A 21026-nucleotide genomic window follows, 5' to 3' on the forward strand; every position below is an offset into this window, starting at 1 on the left:
TGTTAAGACCTGGAAACACCAAAACGGTTATGTCACATTCAGAAATATCAAAGCAGTTTAAACAGATTGATGAGAAGTTGTGTGAAGTTATTCTCAATATCGCTTGTAGCGTTCAAAAAAACAACGCTAAATCGTCCAATATGTTACGACCTGGAAACACCAAAACGTCACATTCAGAAATATCATAGCAGTTTAAACAGATTGATGAGAAGTTGTGTGAAGTTATTCTCAATATCGCTTGTAGCATTCAAAACCAATGCTACATCGTCCAATATGTTAAGACCTGAAAACACCAAAACGTCACATTCAGAAATATCATAGCAGTTTAAACAGATTGATGAGAAGTTGTGTGAAGTTATTCTCAATATCGCTTGTAGCATTCAAAAACCAATGCTACATCGTCCAATATGTTAAGACCTGAAAACACCAAAACGGTTATGTCACATTCAGAAATATCATAGCAGTTTAAACAGATTGATGAGAAGTTGTGTGAAGTTATTCTCAATATCGCTTGTAGCGTTCAAAAACAACGCTAAATCGTCCAATATGTTACGACCTGGAAACACCAAAACGTCACATTCAGAAATATCATAGCAGTTTAAACAGATTGATGAGAAGTTGTGTGAAGTTATTCTCAATATCGCTTGTAGCGTTCAAAAACAACGCTAAATCGTCCAATATGTTACGACCTGGAAACACCAAAACGTCACATTCAGAAATATCATAGCAGTTTAAACAGATTGATGAGAAGTTGTGTGAAGTTATTCTCAATATCGCTTGTAGCAATTCAAAAACCAATGCTACATCGTCCAATATGTTAAGACCTGAAAACACCAAAACGGTTATGTCACATTCAGAAATATCATAGCAGTTTAAACAGAATTGATGAGAAGTTGTGTGAAGTTATTCTCAATATCGCTTGTAGCATTCAAAACCAATGCTATATCGTCCAATATGTTAAGACCTGGAAACACCAAAAAAACGGTTATGTCACATTCAGAAATATCAAAGCAGTTTAAACAGATTGATGAGAAGTTGTGTGAAGTTATTCTCAATATCGCTTGTAGCATTCAAAACCAATGCTACATCGTCCAATATGTTAAGACCTGGAAACACCGAAACGGTTATGTCACATTCAGAAATATCATAGCAGTTTAAACAGATTGATAATAAGTTGTGTGAAGTTATTCTCAATATCGCTTGTAGCATTCAAAACCAATGCTACATCGTCCAATATGTTAAGACCTGAAAAACACCAAAACGGTTATGTCACATTCAGAAATATCATAGCAGTTTAAACAGATTGATTGAGAAGTTGTGTGAAGTTATTCTCAATATCGCTTGTAGCATTCAAAAACCAATGCTATATCGTCCAATATGTTAAGACCTGGAAACACCAAAACGGTTATGTCACATTCAGAAATATCAAAAGCAGTTTAAACAGATTGATGAGAAGTTGTGTGAAGTTATTCTCAATATCGCTTGTAGCGTTCAAAAACAACGCTAAATCGTCCAATATGTTACGACCTGGAAAACACCAAAAACGTCACATTCAGAAATATCATAGCAGTTTAAACAGATTGATGAGAAGTTGTGTGAAGTTATTCTCAATATCGCTTGTAGCATTCAAAACCAATGCTACATCGTCCAATATGTTAAGACCTGGAAACACCGAAACGGTTATGTCACATTCAGAAATATCATAGCAGTTTAAACAGATTGATAATAAGTTGTGTGAAGTTATTCTCAATATCGCTTGTAGCATTCAAAACCAATGCTACATCGTCCAATATGTTAAGATCTGGAAACACCCAAACGGTTATGTCACATTCAGAAATATCAAAGCAGTTTAAACAGATTGATGAGAAGCTGTGTGAAGTTATTCTCAGTATCGCTTGTAGCATTCAAAACCAATGCTACATCGTCCAATATGTTACGACCTGGAAACACCGAAACGGTTATGTCACTTTCAGAAATATCAAAACAGTTTTATAGTTGAAGATAATTTAATGACATTTCAACCATTTTTATTCTTCATGGCTATACTTTAAGACATCCATCCTGAAATGAAACCGATAATGATAGATTATACACACAGATCCAATATAAGTGCTACATTAAATATTTAAAAAATATAACAAAATTTAGCATATTATAGTCTAAAAAAGCAATAACAAGTTATAAACTATCATAATAAACCATACCCGTTATATATCACTAATTTTCAAAATAGCTGGATGAAGGCGATGATTCTGGCAAGTTTTATGATGTCACTGTGACATCACTGTTGTCAAAAAAGCCAAACCAATTTTTACGATTGAAATCAGCAATTGATTTTGTTTGAAATGGTAAGAAATAGTGGCGGTAGTATTGATGTATGTACTATATATCAACACTAGGGTGTGAACACTAGGGTTAATGCACAAAAGTTCTTGTTCCAGCATTACTCAAACCTGGTGTTTCTTAAATAGATAAAATTACCATAGATATTAACTTACTCCAAGGACATACTCATTCCACATTTTTCATTAACTTATTTTATTTTGTGATTCAGTACCTTTTATATTATTTATTATCGTACTAGTACTACTCATACCTTCTATTTTTCTTTCCTCTTCTGAGATAAGTTTGTCATAATGAACACACCCCTCGTAGTAGTTCTTTAACTTCTGATGAGACGCTGGACTGAGAGGCGATATGGCCTTTACAGCTTCTGAGAACAGTCAGTTGTGACTAAGACAACAGAAACTAGGAATCTTATCACTAAGGATAAAGCACTAACTCGTGATTGATACTTATGCGACAAAGATTCAACTAAAAGATACTTACTTTTGATTCTGTCCCACACATCAATTTCAGGATCTTCTTCCAGAACAGTTGGATTATCCAATATTCCACCACAAGCGTAAGAGTAGAAGTCCTTACAAGGATCCACTGTAACATCCACCAACGACAACATCCGTCCGGCAGTGGCGTAGCACTCTTTGGTTTCACACACTTTGTCCACTGAAGTAAACATATAAAAGCTTAAGTACATTTTGCTAACAATCTTCTAAGTCTTCGTTATGGAAATCCGTTATTGAAGTCAGTCTATTGGTTTGCTGGAAGTATCATGTATTTCTGAACAAAATGTAAAATTTACTAAACAAAATATTCTTTACAATAAAGGTTTATGATTTCAAATTTAAGATCATATAAAACAACACTGGTCACAAATTATGTGCTTAATCTTAGACATGTAGATTTTTCATTACTTACAGGTATCTAGCACATATATATTTTGGTATATACAATTTGAATATCTATTTATTCTATATATCCTTTTTGTAACATTACATGTGCTCTACAAAATACACCTTCTATTAAGGTGTTGATTCTGCGTTTGGAGAATATTTTGTACCTTAAATCTATACACCTATAAATTTTTTCCCTGAATACAAAAGAGTACGTATAATTCTTTTTATCACTCTACATGAAACTTTATAGTTTAAAGTAAGAAATTTAAGAAATCCGATCTAAATAAAAACATCCAAACAAAAACAATTAGAGTTTGTACGTACATATGAGTTTTAGCTTCATGAAGTTACGTTTTTATATTTAAAAAAATGTAATCACATTTACATTGCATTATAACCCAAAACATGTTGTCACACCAAGAGCCACTCACCGTGTATATATAATTTCCTTACGTCCTAATGAATGAAAATACGTCACTCCCTAAAGAGTAAAATTTTTGTCACTGTAAAATTTACAATATGCTTATATATATATATATATATATATATATATATATATATATATATTCACTTCGAGTGTATAAAAGCAGAATTGCTCTGTTATATCAATTATTAAACTTCTTGATACAAAGTTCCTTTAATATTTCGGCTTTTTGCCGTTTTCAAAAAGGTATAATACAAAATAACAATACAGCAACAAAATTTACAAAAGTAAATAAATAAAAACTGACATAAATAAATAAACAAGAATTTTTGAACATGTGGTTAACACCAAAGAGAAATAAATAATATCATGAACAGAGAATGAATTTAGAAAAATAATTTAGAAAAAATAATATATAATTGATCATTTCATCTTTTATTCAGACCAAAGGGTACTTTTGATTTTAATATTAATTGATGTGCCTGTTCTAAATTTTCTAAGTCAATTTTGTTTCTATCTTCGGGTACTTTGCAAATACCTGTCAGTGCATAACATTGTTCAAAATTTTGTTGGTGGCCTAATGCGTGTTGTGAAACCAATTTTTCATCCTGTTTTTTAGACGAACAACGATGATTATTCATTCTTATGTGCAATGGATTTGTTGTCAATCCAACATAATCCATTGCACAATTTTTACATGTTAATTGGTAAATTACATTTTTACTTTTGCAATTAATTTCTCCTCTAATAGGGTAAGTTTTCTTTGTATTACTACTGGTGAAAAAATTGGACGATTTTATAATTTTGCAAGTATTACATCGTTTGTCTTTACAGGGTTGACACTTAAAATTTTTCTTCTTTTCTGAATTTTGAATGTCAGTAGGTGGCAATTTGGGCCGTACCAGAAGATTTTTTAGGTTAGTATTTCTACGAAACACTAGCCTGGGTGGTTTTGAAAATAAGTTTTTAGTAATTGGTGAAGATTCAAGAATTTTGTGTGCCGTTCTTAGAATATTGTTTGTTTTATATAAACCAGGAAAATATTTTGTTATAAATTTTACGTCATCATTCTTTTGGGTTTTATGGACATTAGAGTGTTTAATTTAATTATTTATAAATTTTGAAGGATATTTTCTTTTTACAAATGCATTTCCAAGTTTTTCTAGATAATTTTGAAAATCTGCACTATCAGTACATAATTTTTTGGCCCTAACTGACAAACCCTTTGGTACTGATTTTTTGACATGTACAGGATGGCAGCTGTTGAAATGTAGATAATCCATTGTGTTACTGTCTTTAATATGAATTTTTGTTTTGAGAAATCCAGATTTAATAAAAACATCTACATCCAAAAATGTTATGATTTCTTTAGAAAATTTCCAGGTAAATTTCAAAATCGAGAATTTGTTTAGATTTTCCAAAAATTCTTTTAAATTTTCAAAGCTATTATTCCAAATCATAAAAATATCGTCAATGAATCTCAACCATACAAGAGGTTTGTAGGATTGAGAATTCAAAAAATCTTCTTCTAATTTTGCCATAAATAGATTAGCATACGCAGGTGCCATCCTGGTGCCCATAGCTGTTCCATTAATTTGGAGGTAATTTTTATCTTGAAATTTAAAGTTGTTCATAGTTAAAATAAAATTAAGTAATGTCATTATAAATTTTGTGCTGGGACTGGCTTGCTTAGGTCTAGTGGTTAAAAAACTATGTATTGCTTCTTCGCCCAAACTGTGAGGAATGTTTGTGTATAGAGACTGGACATCAATGGTAACCATAATTGCATCGCTGGGAATGGGTTGCTTCATTTCATTCAATCTTTCGATGAAGTGATCGGTGTTCTTGATGTGTGACTTCAAATTTTTCACCATTGGCTGCAAAATGTCGTCGACAAAGCTGGAGATTCTTTCTGTTGGAGAAACATAACCCGAAACTATCGGTCTCCCTGGTGGTGGCCTTGTTTCCTTATGAATTTTAGGCAAAATATAGAAAACAGGGGTTCTTGGTACATCAGGAGTTAGGAGAGCTAAAGTTTCTTGACTTATATCTTCTTTTGGTCCCTCAACTGCGAGAAATTGCTTAATATCATTGTTAAAACGTTCAGTTGGGTCGTAATCGATTTGCTTGTAAAATTTTGTATCATTTAATTGTTTATTAATTTCAAAAATATAATCATTGAGATCTAGAAGTACTATTGTGTTGCCCTTATCTGCTGGTAAAATTATTATGTCTTTATTATTCCTAAGAGATGTGATAGCTTTTCTTTCTCCTGCTGTTAAATTGTCATTACTCTTTAAGGAATCCGTGAATTCATGATGTGACAAATTCGATAATATGACATTTATGAACTGTTCGATCGGATGATCAGGAGGTAGATTAGGAGGGGTCCAATTTGACTTCGGTTTGAACTTAGCAACTGAATTTGGGATTTTATTATCATTCATTGTGTTTTGTAGAAAATGAAACTTTAGCCTTATATTACGCGCAAAAGCGAGGGCATCAGCAAGAAAATCCATATGATTGAACTTTGGTGTTGGTGAGAAAGTTAATCCTTTGGATAAAACAGAAACTTCTTCGGAATTCAGATCATATTTGGAAAGGTTAAGTATGTTAGAAGCTACCATGCAATTTTGTTCGTTGTTTTTATCTACAGTTTTGTCCACACTAGAAATCACAGTGAAATGTTCTGCCAATTGTCTTGTAGTATCGTTTTTGGAGATTATGTTGATAGTCTCTGGTGGATCAGTTTTTATGTTTACATCTTTATAACTGTAGCTATATTTTAAATTGACCTTATTCGGTTCAGTTGTGTTCATATAAAGGTTACTGAGTTTTTTATAAAGTTGTTCAAGTTTAGTTTTCATTAGATGGTTACATTCTAGTAATATGTTATTTACAAACTCCGGTTCATCTCTAAGAAGCTCCAACAGAGAACAAAGTTTGTTACTATGTTCTTTAGATAAATTTTTGTATAATCCAAGAGCAAAACTAGTGAGTTGAAAACTAGTTTGTCTTGCGAAAGAAAATACATCATTTCTTAATTCAATTGGAAAAGCAAACACAGGAAATTTAGGCTGTAAACCTTTAGGTGTCAAGCCAAGATTCAAACAGACTGTAAGAAAAGCAATCTTACAATTCAACATGACAATTTTGATAGCGTGGTATCTAAACTGGCTAGGTATACTGTGAAAATTTTGAGTTCTTCTGTTCATGATTACCAAATGTTATTTAAAGTAGAAAGTAGAAGTCTCTTACCAATAGGCTTTTCTATTCACTTCGAGTGTATAAAAGCAGAATTGCTCTGTTATATCAATTATTAAACTTCTTGATACAAAGTTCCTTTAATATTTCGGCTTTTTGCCGTTTTCAAAAAGGTATAATACAAAATAACAATACAGCAACAAAATTTACAAAAGTAAATAAATAAAAACTGACATAAATAAATAAACAAGAATTTTTGAACATGTGGTTAACACCAAAGAGAAATAAATAATATCATGAACAGAGAATGAATTTAGAAAAATAATTTAGAAAAAATAATATATAATTGATCATTTCATCTTTTATTCAGACCAAAGGGTACTTTTGATTTTAATATTAATTGATGTGCCTGTTCTAAATTTTCTAAGTCAATTTTGTTTCTATCTTCGGGTACTTTGCAAATACCTGTCAGTGCATAACATTGTTCAAAATTTTGTTGGTGGCCTAATGCGTGTTGTGAAACCAATTTTTCATCCTGTTTTTTAGACGAACAACGATGATTATTCATTCTTATGTGCAATGGATTTGTTGTCAATCCAACATAATCCATTGCACAATTTTTACATGTTAATTGGTAAATTACATTTTTACTTTTGCAATTAATTTCTCCTCTAATAGGGTAAGTTTTCTTTGTATTACTACTGGTGAAAAAATTGGACGATTTTATAATTTTGCAAGTATTACATCGTTTGTCTTTACAGGGTTGACAATTAAAATTTTTCTTCTTTTCTGAATTTTGAATGTCAGAAACTAGTTTTCAACTCACTAGTTTTGCTCTTGGATTATACAAAAATTTATCTAAAGAACATAGTAACAAACTTTGTTCTCTGTTGGAGCTTCTTAGAGATGAACCGGAGTTTGTAAATAACATATTACTAGAATGTAACCATCTAATGAAAACTAAACTTGAACAACTTTATAAAAAACTCAGTAACCTTTATATGAACACAACTGAACCGAATAAGGTCAATTTAAAATATAGCTACAGTTATAAAGATGTAAACATAAAAACTGATCCACCAGAGACTATCAACATAATCTCCAAAAACGATACTACAAGACAATTGGCAGAACATTTCACTGTGATTTCTAGTGTGGACAAAACTGTAGATAAAAACAACGAACAAAATTGCATGGTAGCTTCTAACATACTTAACCTTTCCAAATATGATCTGAATTCCGAAGAAGTTTCTGTTTTATCCAAAGGATTAACTTTCTCACCAACACCAAAGTTCAATCATATGGATTTTCTTGCTGATGCCCTCGCTTTTGCGCGTAATATAAGGCTAAAGTTTCATTTTCTACAAAACACAATGAATGATAATAAAATCCCAAATTCAGTTGCTAAGTTCAAACCGAAGTCAAATTGGACCCCTCCTAATCTACCTCCTGATCATCCGATCGAACAGTTCATAAATGTCATATTATCGAATTTGTCACATCATGAATTCACGGATTCCTTAAAGAGTAATGACAATTTAACAGCAGGAGAAAGAAAAGCTATCACATCTCTTAGGAATAATAAAGACATAATAATTTTACCAGCAGATAAGGGCAACACAATAGTACTTCTAGATCTCAATGATTATATTTTTGAAATTAATAAACAATTAAATGATACAAAATTTTACAAGCAAATCGATTACGACCCAACTGAACGTTTTAACAATGATATTAAGCAATTTCTCGCAGTTGAGGGACCAAAAGAAGATATAAGTCAAGAAACTTTAGCTCTCCTAACTCCTGATGTACCAAGAACCCCTGTTTTCTATATTTTGCCTAAAATTCATAAGGAAACAAGGCCACCACCAGGGAGACCGATAGTTTCGGGTTATGTTTCTCCAACAGAAAGAATCTCCAGCTTTGTCGACGACATTTTGCAGCCAATGGTGAAAAATTTGAAGTCACACATCAAGAACACCGATCACTTCATCGAAAGATTGAATGAAATGAAGCAACCCATTCCCAGCGATGCAATTATGGTTACCATTGATGTCCAGTCTCTATACACAAACATTCCTCACAGTTTGGGCGAAGAAGCAATACATAGTTTTTTAACCACTAGACCTAAGCAAGCCAGTCCCAGCACAAAATTTATAATGACATTACTTAATTTTATTTTAACTATGAACAACTTTAAATTTCAAGATAAAAATTACCTCCAAATTAATGGAACAGCTATGGGCACCAGGATGGCACCTGCGTATGCTAATCTATTTATGGCAAAATTAGAAGAAGATTTTTTGAATTCTCAATCCTACAAACCTCTTGTATGGTTGAGATTCATTGACGATATTTTTATGATTTGGAATAATAGCTTTGAAAATTTAAAAGAATTTTTGGAAAATCTAAACAAATTCTCGATTTTGAAATTTACCTGGAAATTTTCTAAAGAAATCATAACATTTTTGGATGTAGATGTTTTTATTAAATCTGGATTTCTCAAAACAAAAATTCATATTAAAGACAGTAACACAATGGATTATCTACATTTCAACAGCTGCCATCCTGTACATGTCAAAAAATCAGTACCAAAGGGTTTGTCAGTTAGGGCCAAAAAATTATGTACTGATAGTGCAGATTTTCAAAATTATCTAGAAAAACTTGGAAATGCATTTGTAAAAAGAAAATATCCTTCAAAATTTATAAATAATCAAATTAAACACTCTAATGTCCATAAAACCCAAAAGAATGATGACGTAAAATTTATAACAAAATATTTTCCTGGTTTATATAAAACAAACAATATTCTAAGAACGGCACACAAAATTCTTGAATCTTCACCAATTACTAAAAACTTATTTTCAAAACCACCCAGGCTAGTGTTTCGTAGAAATACTAACCTAAAAAATCTTCTGGTACGGCCCAAATTGCCACCTACTGACATTCAAAATTCAGAAAAGAAGAAAAATTTTAAGTGTCAACCCTGTAAAGACAAACGATGTAATACTTGCAAAATTATAAAATCGTCCAATTTTTTCACCAGTAGTAATACAAAGAAAACTTACCCTATTAGAGGAGAAATTAATTGCAAAAGTAAAAATGTAATTTACCAATTAACATGTAAAAATTGTGCAATGGATTATGTTGGATTGACAACAAATCCATTGCACATAAGAATGAATAATCATCGTTGTTCGTCTAAAAAACAGGATGAAAAATTGGTTTCACAACACGCATTAGGCCACCAACAAAATTTTGAACAATGTTATGCACTGACAGGTATTTGCAAAGTACCCGAAGATAGAAACAAAATTGACTTAGAAAATTTAGAACAGGCACATCAATTAATATTAAAATCAAAAGTACCCTTTGGTCTGAATAAAAGATGAAATGATCAATTATATATTATTTTTTCTAAATTATTTTTCTAAATTCATTCTCTGTTCATGATATTATTTATTTCTCTTTGGTGTTAACCACATGTTCAAAAATTCTTGTTTATTTATTTATGTCAGTTTTTATTTATTTACTTTTGTAAATTTTGTTGCTGTATTGTTATTTTGTATTATACCTTTTTGAAAACGGCAAAAAGCCGAAATATTAAAGGAACTTTGTATCAAGAAGTTTAATAATTGATATAACAGAGCAATTCTGCTTTTATACACTCGAAGTGAATATATATATATATATATATATATATATATATATATATATATATATATATTGTAAATTTTACTCTTTAGGGAGTGACGTATTTTCATTCATTAGGACGTAAGGAAATTATATATACACGGTGAGTGGCTCTTGGTGTGACAACATGTTTTGGGTTATAATGCAATGTAAATGTGATAGAGTGGCGGTTATAAAAAGGTCTAACTCCAAAAATTAGGTCTGAAATGAATTATTTTCAGTTTTCCCAAAAAGAACCGTGTTTTTGTACGAAAATCTGTAACTAGCATTCACAAATTATTTTAAACTGGTTTACTTTTTGGTAATCTTCAATTCCTTGTTTTATGAGGCAGTTTTATAAAACATAAAAATTAAGTGCAGTTGTTATTAAATTGTTTTAATCTTTTTGTAGCTTGCATGTTTTATAATATTCAAACCGATAAAAGTAGGTAACTGAATACTTAACTATGGTCATATGGCATACCATTTTAAAGCCTATTAAATGGCAAAGTTTTTAATATCACTTGACACATTCTTGAGTACAGGGTGTGGTAAAAAGATGGGGTTCAATGATATTTCAGTTTTTCTGAAACTTAGCCACTTTGCCATTTGAATCGACCTGAAGCTTAATTTTCTTTTCTTACCGTTTGAACCGATAACTTTTTCAAATTGAAAATTTAACGGAGAATCTAAAAATGATGTAGTTTGCTCACATATGTGATTTACGTACAAAACACGGGTTTTTTAGAAAAACTGAAAGTAATTCATTTCAGACCTAATTTTTGGAGTTAGACTTTTTTATAACCACCATTGTATTACATTTACATTGCATTATAACCCTAACATTTTGTCACACCAAGAGCCACTCACCCTGTAACTTATATCCAGTCCAGCTCGAGCAGCCGAGCAGATAAGAGCTAGTGCGTTAACGCTCCGACGGTTCAAGGTTAAAGATACCTCGTGTACGAAGTGACGTGTAGTGAAGTATAGTTTGCGCTGTCAGTATAGGATATATTGTGTTGAAAACTTTAAAATGTTGATCTGTGCCGTCTGTAGTAAGGAGTGTGATGATGCGAGTGCTGTCAAGTGTGCTGCGATGTGTGGTGTTTCAGCACTTGCTAACTGTGTTAAAGCTGACGGGATGAAGAATTTGTCGTTCCAACAGGGAGTGGAGGTGTAAAGACTGTGGAAACAAGACTCCAACAGCCGGTAGTGTTGCTTCTGCACCTTCTGGTCCTAGTGAGTTGACCAAAGACTTTATAGTTAAGGTGATGGAAGCTTTCAAAACGGAAGTTTTTGAAGAACTAAAACTTTTTAGAAATGATATGTTGGAACTAACGAAATCCGTACAATTCATCTCCGATAAAATTGATTCTTCAACTGCATTAATGGAAGAATTAAGAACACAGTTTGCTGACCTCAAGAGGGAGAACGCGGAATTGCGGTCAGAAAATGAAGTTATCTGCCAGGAGCTCACGGAACTGCGGGAGAGAACGAGGGAACTCGAGCAGTATTCAAGAAGAAATAATATCGAAATCAGCGGTGTGCCGATGACGGATGGAGAATGCATGGAGGCGGTGGTGAAAGACGTGGGCGCGGCGCTGGGGTTGGAGGTCGAGCCTGCTGAGTTAATACATTCAAAATTACAGTACGGGATTCAATGCTGAGGAGGAACTTTTAAGTATAAAATTGAAAAAATACGTGTTCTTCAAAACTATTTTATAAGAATAATTCTTAGCAAACAAAAGAGACAAAGTTATTTTCCATTATACCATCAATTAAAAATTTTACCAGTACCGCACCTGTTTGTCTACAAGGTTCTACGCTTGTTTTACATTAAAATTGGTGACACAGGAACAAAATAACTTTTTACAGTACAAGAAGTTGCAGTAATAATGTTTTTAGAGTGCCTAAAGTTAGAAAATCACTATTCAGACAATCTTTTATTTATGTAGGCCCAAAATATTTCAATAAACTACCAAATTAATATAAAAGTATGTTCAAATATTAGAGCTTTTTCTCGGGAGGTGAAATGCTGGCTGTTTAGTTACGATGATTTACATTTTCTAAACAATATGATTATGTAAGATAAATGTATGGTTTGTTAAAAGGGAAAAAATTGAAGATACGGCAGTTATATGATTACTTTAAATTTTGTTTTTGTTTTCTAATATTAATAATGGTTTAGTTATAGAATTTATAGAATAAGTAATTTTAAGTTCTCAATTATGTACAAAGTTTCATACAGTTAGTGTAGCATAGTGTATAGTGAGCACAGACGGCACGGAGCGTAGTGCTGCTCTTATCAAAGGACAGTTACTTTGCTGGACTGAACAATATTCATGTTTTTGTTTGTGTAGCGCTGCCACGCTACTTGAAACTGTGGCAGTGTAATTCCTGTCTACTACTTTCCCGAGACTTCGCACGCAATTTCCTGTTGAAAAACAGTACCTGTATTCGCGTATTCTTTTTTTATCACATTCTAAACATTCCTGCGATAACTGATAGTCGTTCCTTCGTCATCCTCTTGGGCGCATAATGAAGGTATGTACCATATTTCCTGCCTCATCTTTCGTGGTTTTTGCTACGAGTTGTCAAGTTATTCAGTACTATTAATTTATATGGATGAATCTCGATAAACTAATCTGGTTATAAAGAATCAAATTCGGTCTGTTTAAATTACTTTTCTGTCTAAGATATTTCCAGTATTATTGTGGAGTTTGCCTGGTGCTCCAATCAAGAAAACGTATAAACGAAAACCAATTTCGATCATAACCTCAAAGCGTCTACTTTCGACTCTTCATTTACCTTCGATTTAACCAAATTCGATTACCTATGTGCAAACATTCACGGCTTTGTACAATGAGGTGGTTTTTATAACAGTGTTTAATAGTATTTTCATTGCATTAGATCATTGGTGCAATCTAAATTTAAAATTAGGTAGTAACTTCGTCTATGCAAACAGCATGCTACTGATCAAGCATTTTACAATAATAGTTTTCTAAATGTCCTCCTCCGTAGATCAATGGTTATAGTCTCGGCTTTCTAACTGAGAGATCACGGGTTCAAATCCCGGGGAGGGCCAATAAAGTATAGACATGAAAAAGTGTGTGTACTTTGAAAATAAACCATTGCACATCGAAGCCTACATGGCTGTTAGTAGCTGAGGCAAAGAGAACAAAAAAATATCTAAATGTTAAATGTAACCAATTGTTTCTGCCTCTTTGATGAACTTCAGCTGAAAGTATTAACAGCTGCTAGGTATCAGTTCACTTTGTATTGCGTGTCGTAGCGCAGTCTGCAGGATCGAAGGTAAAACATTCCCAAATCAACAACAATAAATTAATAAATAAAATATTAACTAAACAAACCATTTAAATTGGACAGAGTTGTAAATCTAAACCATTCTCAAATCCCCTTCAACACACACGCACAAATTCATCAACGTCGGTCCAGTAGTTTAGGAGTTCAGTGACATACACACGCACACAAGAAATAATTTAATAAATACATATATACTGTATATATATATATATATATATATATATACTGTATATATATATATACTGTATATATATATATATATACACACATATATAAGTATGTATATATAACGCATACAGGTGTTCAAAGTAGAAAATGTAGGCAAGCTATATTCTACTTTTAAAACGCCTGTAATTTCAATCAGAGTGCTACAAAATGTGTTTTTACTTTTTATATATTTAGGGAAGTTATCTTAAAGGACTTTGATTTCATCACAACAAATATTTTCTAAGTCAAAAATCAATTGCACCATCTTAATAATTATATAACTAATATACAAACCTATACTGTTATTTAAGTTCTTTATAAGTAGCACTTTTTACAGAACAATATTATTGCTTTCACACTAATTATTTTTTGCCCGTAAAATCCTGCAAATCAGTTGTTTATACTCTCAGAAAAGTGTAATAACCTCAATATTCATATATAATTAATATCTATGACTAACCTGTTGCAGGTGTAGTCTCTGTGACAGTAGTTGTAGTCGGATTCTGCAGGGTTGGGCAGACTGGACATGCAGGTGCAGCAGGAATACAACAAGTCCGAGCTGTAGATGTTTCTCTCATGAACACTGCTTCTGAGGATGTAGAACTGTCTTGTGAGGTATATTCTTCATAATCAGTGTTCTCTGTTAAATTTTTACTCAAAGCTGAGGTAGCAGTTTCTTCTGTTACAGTTTCAGCTTTTTCTACAGAAGATTCTGTGGAAGTACTATGTGTGGAAGTTGATTCTGTTATATCTGATTCATTAGCTGCAGTATCATCTACAGAAGAGTTTGTGATAGTACTATGTGTGGAAGTTAATTCTGTTATATTTGATTCATTAGTTACAGTATTTGAGGTTGAACCTGGTGTTTGAGCTGTAGATGTTTCTCTCATGGACACTGCTTCTGAGGATGTAGAACTGTCTTGTGGGGTATATTCTTCATAATCAGTGTTCTCTGTTAAATTTTTACTCAAAGCTGAGGTAGCAGTTTCTTCTGTTACAGTTTCAGCTTTTTCTACAGAAGATTCTGTGGAAGTACTATGTGTGGAAGTTGATTCTGTTATATCTGATTCATTAGCTGCAGTATCATCTACAGAAGAGTTTGTGATAGTACTATGTGTGGAAGTTAATTCTGTTATATTTGATTCATTAGTTACAGTATTTGAGATTGAACCTGGTGTTACAGTGGAAGAAACTTCTTCAGTAGTAGTCTCAAAGGGAAGTCTTTTAGATTTCATAATATTCTCATCAACATCATTTTCAGTTGTTGAAAATGTTTTGACTTCAAACTCCGTGACCAGTTTATTGATTTTGTCTATTGAACTGTTGTTTTGAATATATTGAACTTCAGTTGTGGTAATTGTTGATGAAATTACACTACTGTCTTCAGTTTTCTGAGAGATACCAGTCAAATTGAGTTGGGAAAAACTTTCAGTTGAGCTTTCTGTTGTAACTTTAAGATTACTTTCACTAACAGATGTTGTATTTTCAAAATATGGTGAGCCAGGATTCCATGCTACTGGATTGCCACTATAATAACTAGTTGTCTCAGTTGATTCTACAGGAGATGTGTTATTGAAATAAGATTGATTTGAGTTGAATATAACTGGATCATTGGTATAAGAGGTAGTTGATGATTCATTAGTTTCTTCTGTTACATTATCATCAACATAAATTCCCTCCGAGTTCCAAGTCACTGGATTGTTGCTGTAGTAACCAGTTGATGACTCAGTTTCTTCAACTGTTGTAGATTTAAATGTCGGAGTCTTGTTTATTATGGTGACAATAGGGGCTTCGGTGGTGACTTCTGATGGAGAATGAGATGTTATAGTTTGGGCCTGTTTTGTTTCAGCACTTATTTTTGTATTTGACACAGAAGTAGTTGTAGTGGATGACTCAATTACTTGACCAGTTGAAGGATGGTTTGTCACTACTTTTTTATTATGAATAATATGAGTTTGCACTTTTTCTGTATCTAAAGATGGATCAGCTTTGGTTGTTGTCGGGTCTTGCTTCACGTGGCCATGCATATATGAAGAGCCAGCAGCAGTATTATCTCCAGAACCCTAAAAATTTTACTTTTAAACACTTACAATAAAAAATTCAAAGAAATGTCTATTTTTGTAATGTGAAATTGAAAGGTAAAGGTTGTTTTGTTGTGTTATAAAAGGAAGCATTTATCAACAAAAAAGTGAGGCAATGTAACTATTGATTCAATGTAACAAAGCTCCAAAATAATATGGTTAGGAAATAAGCCAAGATAAAACTTTGTATTTGAAAAATCTTTATGCCATATTACATTATTTTTTATCATAACTTGTCATTATATGCAATACAATCACTTAGTAGTAACACACCACAATGTGGACATATCTGGCTTTGTAGGTTTAAGTGCCTCTGGTCTCAAAATCTATGTGAACGTTTTTCACTTGTCAGAAGTAATACTGGCTGCAGTATAGTAAGCGGCCACCACCACGATTGAATCAAGAAATCTAATTAACAATTGAAACTGTACTTAAAACATTGAAAAAACATTATAATTTTATTTATTTGGAACAAATTATTGCCATCTTTTTTAATGTATTGCATTAAATATTGTTCCAAATGAAATAATTATCATTCATATGGAATTTGAGAAATTATCACAATTGCAATGGCAATGAACATGCGTTAATTGTGCCAGAAGCTACCAGACAAGTGTATCCATCAAAATAGTAAAAAGTAACTAAATATTACACTCCTTTCCTTGTTACATTTCATAAAAATTCATGTCAAAGACAGTAACAAAATGCAATATTTGCATTTCACCAGCTGCCATCCAGTTCACATAAAAAAATCTATCCCCAAGAGTTTATCAATAAAAGCAAAAAATCTTTGTAGCAATCAATCTGACTTCCATAACTACATAAACAGACTGTCCCATGTACTTTTTGAAAAGGGGGTATCCAAAGAATCTTGTTGATAGACAAATCAGAGCACCTAAAAATATTTCCAGTGCTATTATTCCTAATGATTCTAAATTTATCACCCAAAATTTTCCTGGCCTTCATAAAATCAACAAAATTCTAAAGGTTTCTTTTCCTATTTTGGAATCTTCCCCTGAAACTAGAAATTTATTTTCTAAGCCTCCAAAGTAATTTTTAAAAAACCTCAAAATTTACAAAACATTCTCTCTAGACCGAAATTAAAGTATGAGGGCAATCCAGAAAGTAATAACATCAAATGTAACGTGTGCAATCCTTGTAACAAGCCAAGATGGGGCATTTGTAAGATGTTAATAAATTCTAAATCGTTTAAAAGTAGCACAACTGAAAAAGAATATCCTATTAAAGGTAACATTTATTGCACTACAAAAAACATAATTTATCAACTATAACCTGTAAATTCTGTCCCAAAGACTATATTGGAAAACCCATCACTCCATTAAGAGTGAGAATGACCAATCATCGATTTGATGTTGTTCATCAAAATTATGAGAGACCATTATCTGCTCATGCGATTCAACACAATCAAAATAAATTAGAAAATTGTTTCAGCCTAAAAGGAATTTACCATTTAGAGACAAACCCCAATCAAAATACCAATCTGATAAATTTAATAAATGTTGAGATCGCACATCAATTAATTTTAAAATCAAGGCAACCAGATGGGTTGAACCTAAGATGATTCTCTTTTCCTTTTTATAACAAAAAAATGTTTAGTTCTATGTAAACATTTATAAATATTCTACACACAACTGATTGGAATCTTGTTGTTTATGGTATTTATTTGTTAAATTTTATTTTGGTTATGTCTTTTGTTCTTGGTTTGAGTTCTGTTTATATGTTTTAATTCAGTGTGGTTCTGATGAAGGGTTCTGTGAACTCGAAAATTAAACATGAGCACTGAATTTTTGTTTCTGTTTTTGTGTACACTTTAAAGTACTTAGAAGAGTATTGAAGCCGATTGGCATTACAGAAGATATATATATATATATATATATATATATATATATATATATATATATATATATATATAATACATACAATATAATACATTGTATTGCTGACTATTAATAGTCAATAATACCAATTTTTACAGTATTTGACTTAAAAACTAAATCTATTCACTCGACTTTCCATACAGCTGCACGTAGGCACAGATTCATACACATACAAAGAAACAAAATTCAAAATTCGTGGGATCACCCCCCAGGATTGCAACACCGCCAAGAATATCATTCCCAAGTGTGTGCTACATGAACTCGCCAACTGAGTAAAAAGCACAAGACACCAGGCAGTGTTTTAATTAGGATTTAATTTTTTCGATTTGTGTTTTAGTGTTTCAGGGAGTAATTAATTTGATCCCAGCTTGAGAAGGCAGGCGTTCAAATGCTGCTGTTCTATGCTGTTGGGCTCGAAAGTGCTCCCAAGCTCTTGTCTCGTATCTATGTATATCACTGCCCTGTGTCAATATACACTGAAATCAACAGTAAAATGAAGTCTCTAAAATATACAAGCTGAGTAGAGGTAGCAAGTTGAACTCTCTAAAGGCACTTCGACATAACTCTATGTTGTTCAATTTTTCAATTATTCTTTTTTGCAGTCTCAATACTCTTTCCAAGTTTGATATGGTACAACTGCCCCACAGATAAATTCTAACAGGTATGGAAATATTAATCCATAGTAAGCCATCATTAAAACATCAGACGTACAAAGCTTTAATCAATTTCGAAGAACAAAAATTCCGGTTGCCAATTTTGCACATACACTTTCAATGTTAACTTTCCAGGTTAACCCTTTATCTAGGTGTACTCCTAGAAATTTAGCAGACTCAGTTTCCCCCAGAACAATGTTATCCACCATTACTGTTGGGGTTTCGTAAGTATTCCACACGTAAACAGAAGTTGATGTAATTTGTCTTTTCATGATTAGTTTTGAGATTATTTACCAGAAAATTTTGAACGCAGGAATTAAGACCAATAAAAGTTTGAATCTCCAAAGAAGTCAGAGAATCAGCCCGGAAAGAGAGTCCTCTCATCTTAGTATCTAATGATTTTTCCATATAAGGCTTATGCATGGATATCATTCGCATAAATCAAGAAAAGGATAGGGACCAAAGATAGATCCCTGTGGGACTCCTTGGTATATTGTAATACTACTTGATACTGCATTTTGGACCTGAACACACTGACTTCTGCTGCTCAAGTATGATAAATTCCAACAGTTTTTAAGAATACCTTAGGTTTTTAGGTCATAAGTAATTATTCATTCTATGAGATAACATCCCATTCATTCTTTCTAACGGTTTCATTATTTCAATTTTTGGGGAGACTTTCATAAACGGCCAACACTCATTAGGCGATTATTATCGAACGATTCAATGTATTATCTAACTTCGATATTATATAATAATTGTATGCTACAAGAATTATATTATATTAACAACAAAATAATACATTACAATATTCTTAATAAAATAAATATAACAATGACATTAACAAATAACGAAACCAACTTTAGTCTAGACCTACATTTCAGAGAAACGTTACAGTATTAATATATTGCCTGAATAGCAGTGAGTAACTGCTTTTTTGAAATGGAGGAAAGGGTTCTCCTCAGACAGGTGCACTTCCCTGCAGTGCAAATAATTACAAAGATTGCTAAAAAAGTCTACCCCTATTCAACTCCTTAAATTTCTCTGGCATTTTCCCAAGAACTATCTCACAGTTTTTCAATATTCATCGTCATTTACAAATTCTTTAAAATAGTTACTTCTTTTAGTTTTTTGTTATTTTTTATAATTAATCAGTTGGAAGTCATTTGGTTAAATAAATTTTAATATCAAATTCTTCAATTTATTAAAAACAATCGAAACGTTCGATAAAAGCAGCCGAATAACGAGTGAAGGCCGCTTATTAAAGTCTCCCCCAATTTTCTATAAAACCTCCACGAGACAAAACCACCCAAGAGATAACAGAAGGATAGTGTGAAAATACCTTGTCTGGACCTCTCTGAGGGTCGATGGACAACCAGAGGAAGAAAGACGTGAGTCCGAACAACGCCAGAATCACCAGCATGGTACATAGGCACACCCTGAAGGATGCATCTTCCTGCTGAGGAGTCTCGGACTGAGGTTGGACTTGATACCTCTGCTTCATCTCTGACACTGGTCATCTCCTTCATATTAAAGGAAGTGGATAACCACAGGATATCCCGCAGGTTGCTAACCGCATTGTCTTCAATTCTAAAATCTTGCTGGTCATGAAAACTTACAATATTTTCAATTATAAAATCCTGTTCTTATTTATTCATATACCAGATATGTACTTTATTAAAACTAACCTATACTTTATTATATTTTTAATTTCTTTTAATTTTATCTTGATTCCACCCATTAATTTACTTCAGAAATAAATGGATACAATATATTACAACTTTCAGATACATAAACCATCTTGAACACGTTGTCCAAGGAGCAAAACATTACGAAACTGACCCAAGATTTCATGTATGTGCATTGTAACGCCTGGGTTCATTTTGTTCTGTCTGAACCGTTGTAGGTTAGAAATACTTTTTTGTGTATTAAATTTCTCACACCTGAAGAAGAGGGTAGATTTCAATCCTCGAAACGTAGTGTTATACATTTTGTAACATATTGCACTTCGGGAGGTAAATGTCCGAAATTCTATTATTACACGCAGGCCTTCCATCGTCAATAACAAACTTTAAACAAAGAATTATGTTTCATTGAAAGAGAAACTGTTCTTATAGGAAAACAAATTTTTCCCAACAAATTGAAAGTAATTTTCAATAATACTAGTTTATACCAAATTAAACACTGAAAGTACTAACACGCACTACACGAGATTGGATTTACCACAACATACATAATTTATGATATTTCTCAATTTACTTTAAGTAGTAATACACTATAAAAATGACACTATTAACTTACACACATGCCATCTTTCCACATGCATT

General features: G+C 32.3%; 1 protein-coding gene across 1 annotated transcript; it reads right to left on the reverse strand.

Moving 5' to 3' along the window:
• Positions 1-1405: 1405 nt before the first annotated feature.
• Positions 1406-20284, reverse strand: LOC124365521 (mucin-3A-like). Its single transcript, XM_046821506.1, has 5 exons — positions 20042-20284; positions 14528-16130; positions 2830-3006; positions 2597-2713; positions 1406-1527 (listed from the first exon to the last, which is right to left on the reverse strand). Exons 1-5 carry the CDS (start codon positions 20201-20203, stop codon positions 1406-1408), a joined length of 2181 nt encoding a protein of 726 aa, XP_046677462.1. The 5' UTR covers positions 20204-20284.
• Positions 20285-21026: the final 742 nt, after the last annotated feature.

The sequence above is a fragment of the Homalodisca vitripennis genome, chromosome 6, assembly GCF_021130785.1.
Source record: "Homalodisca vitripennis isolate AUS2020 chromosome 6, UT_GWSS_2.1, whole genome shotgun sequence".
NCBI classification, from domain to species: domain Eukaryota; kingdom Metazoa; phylum Arthropoda; class Insecta; order Hemiptera; family Cicadellidae; genus Homalodisca; species Homalodisca vitripennis.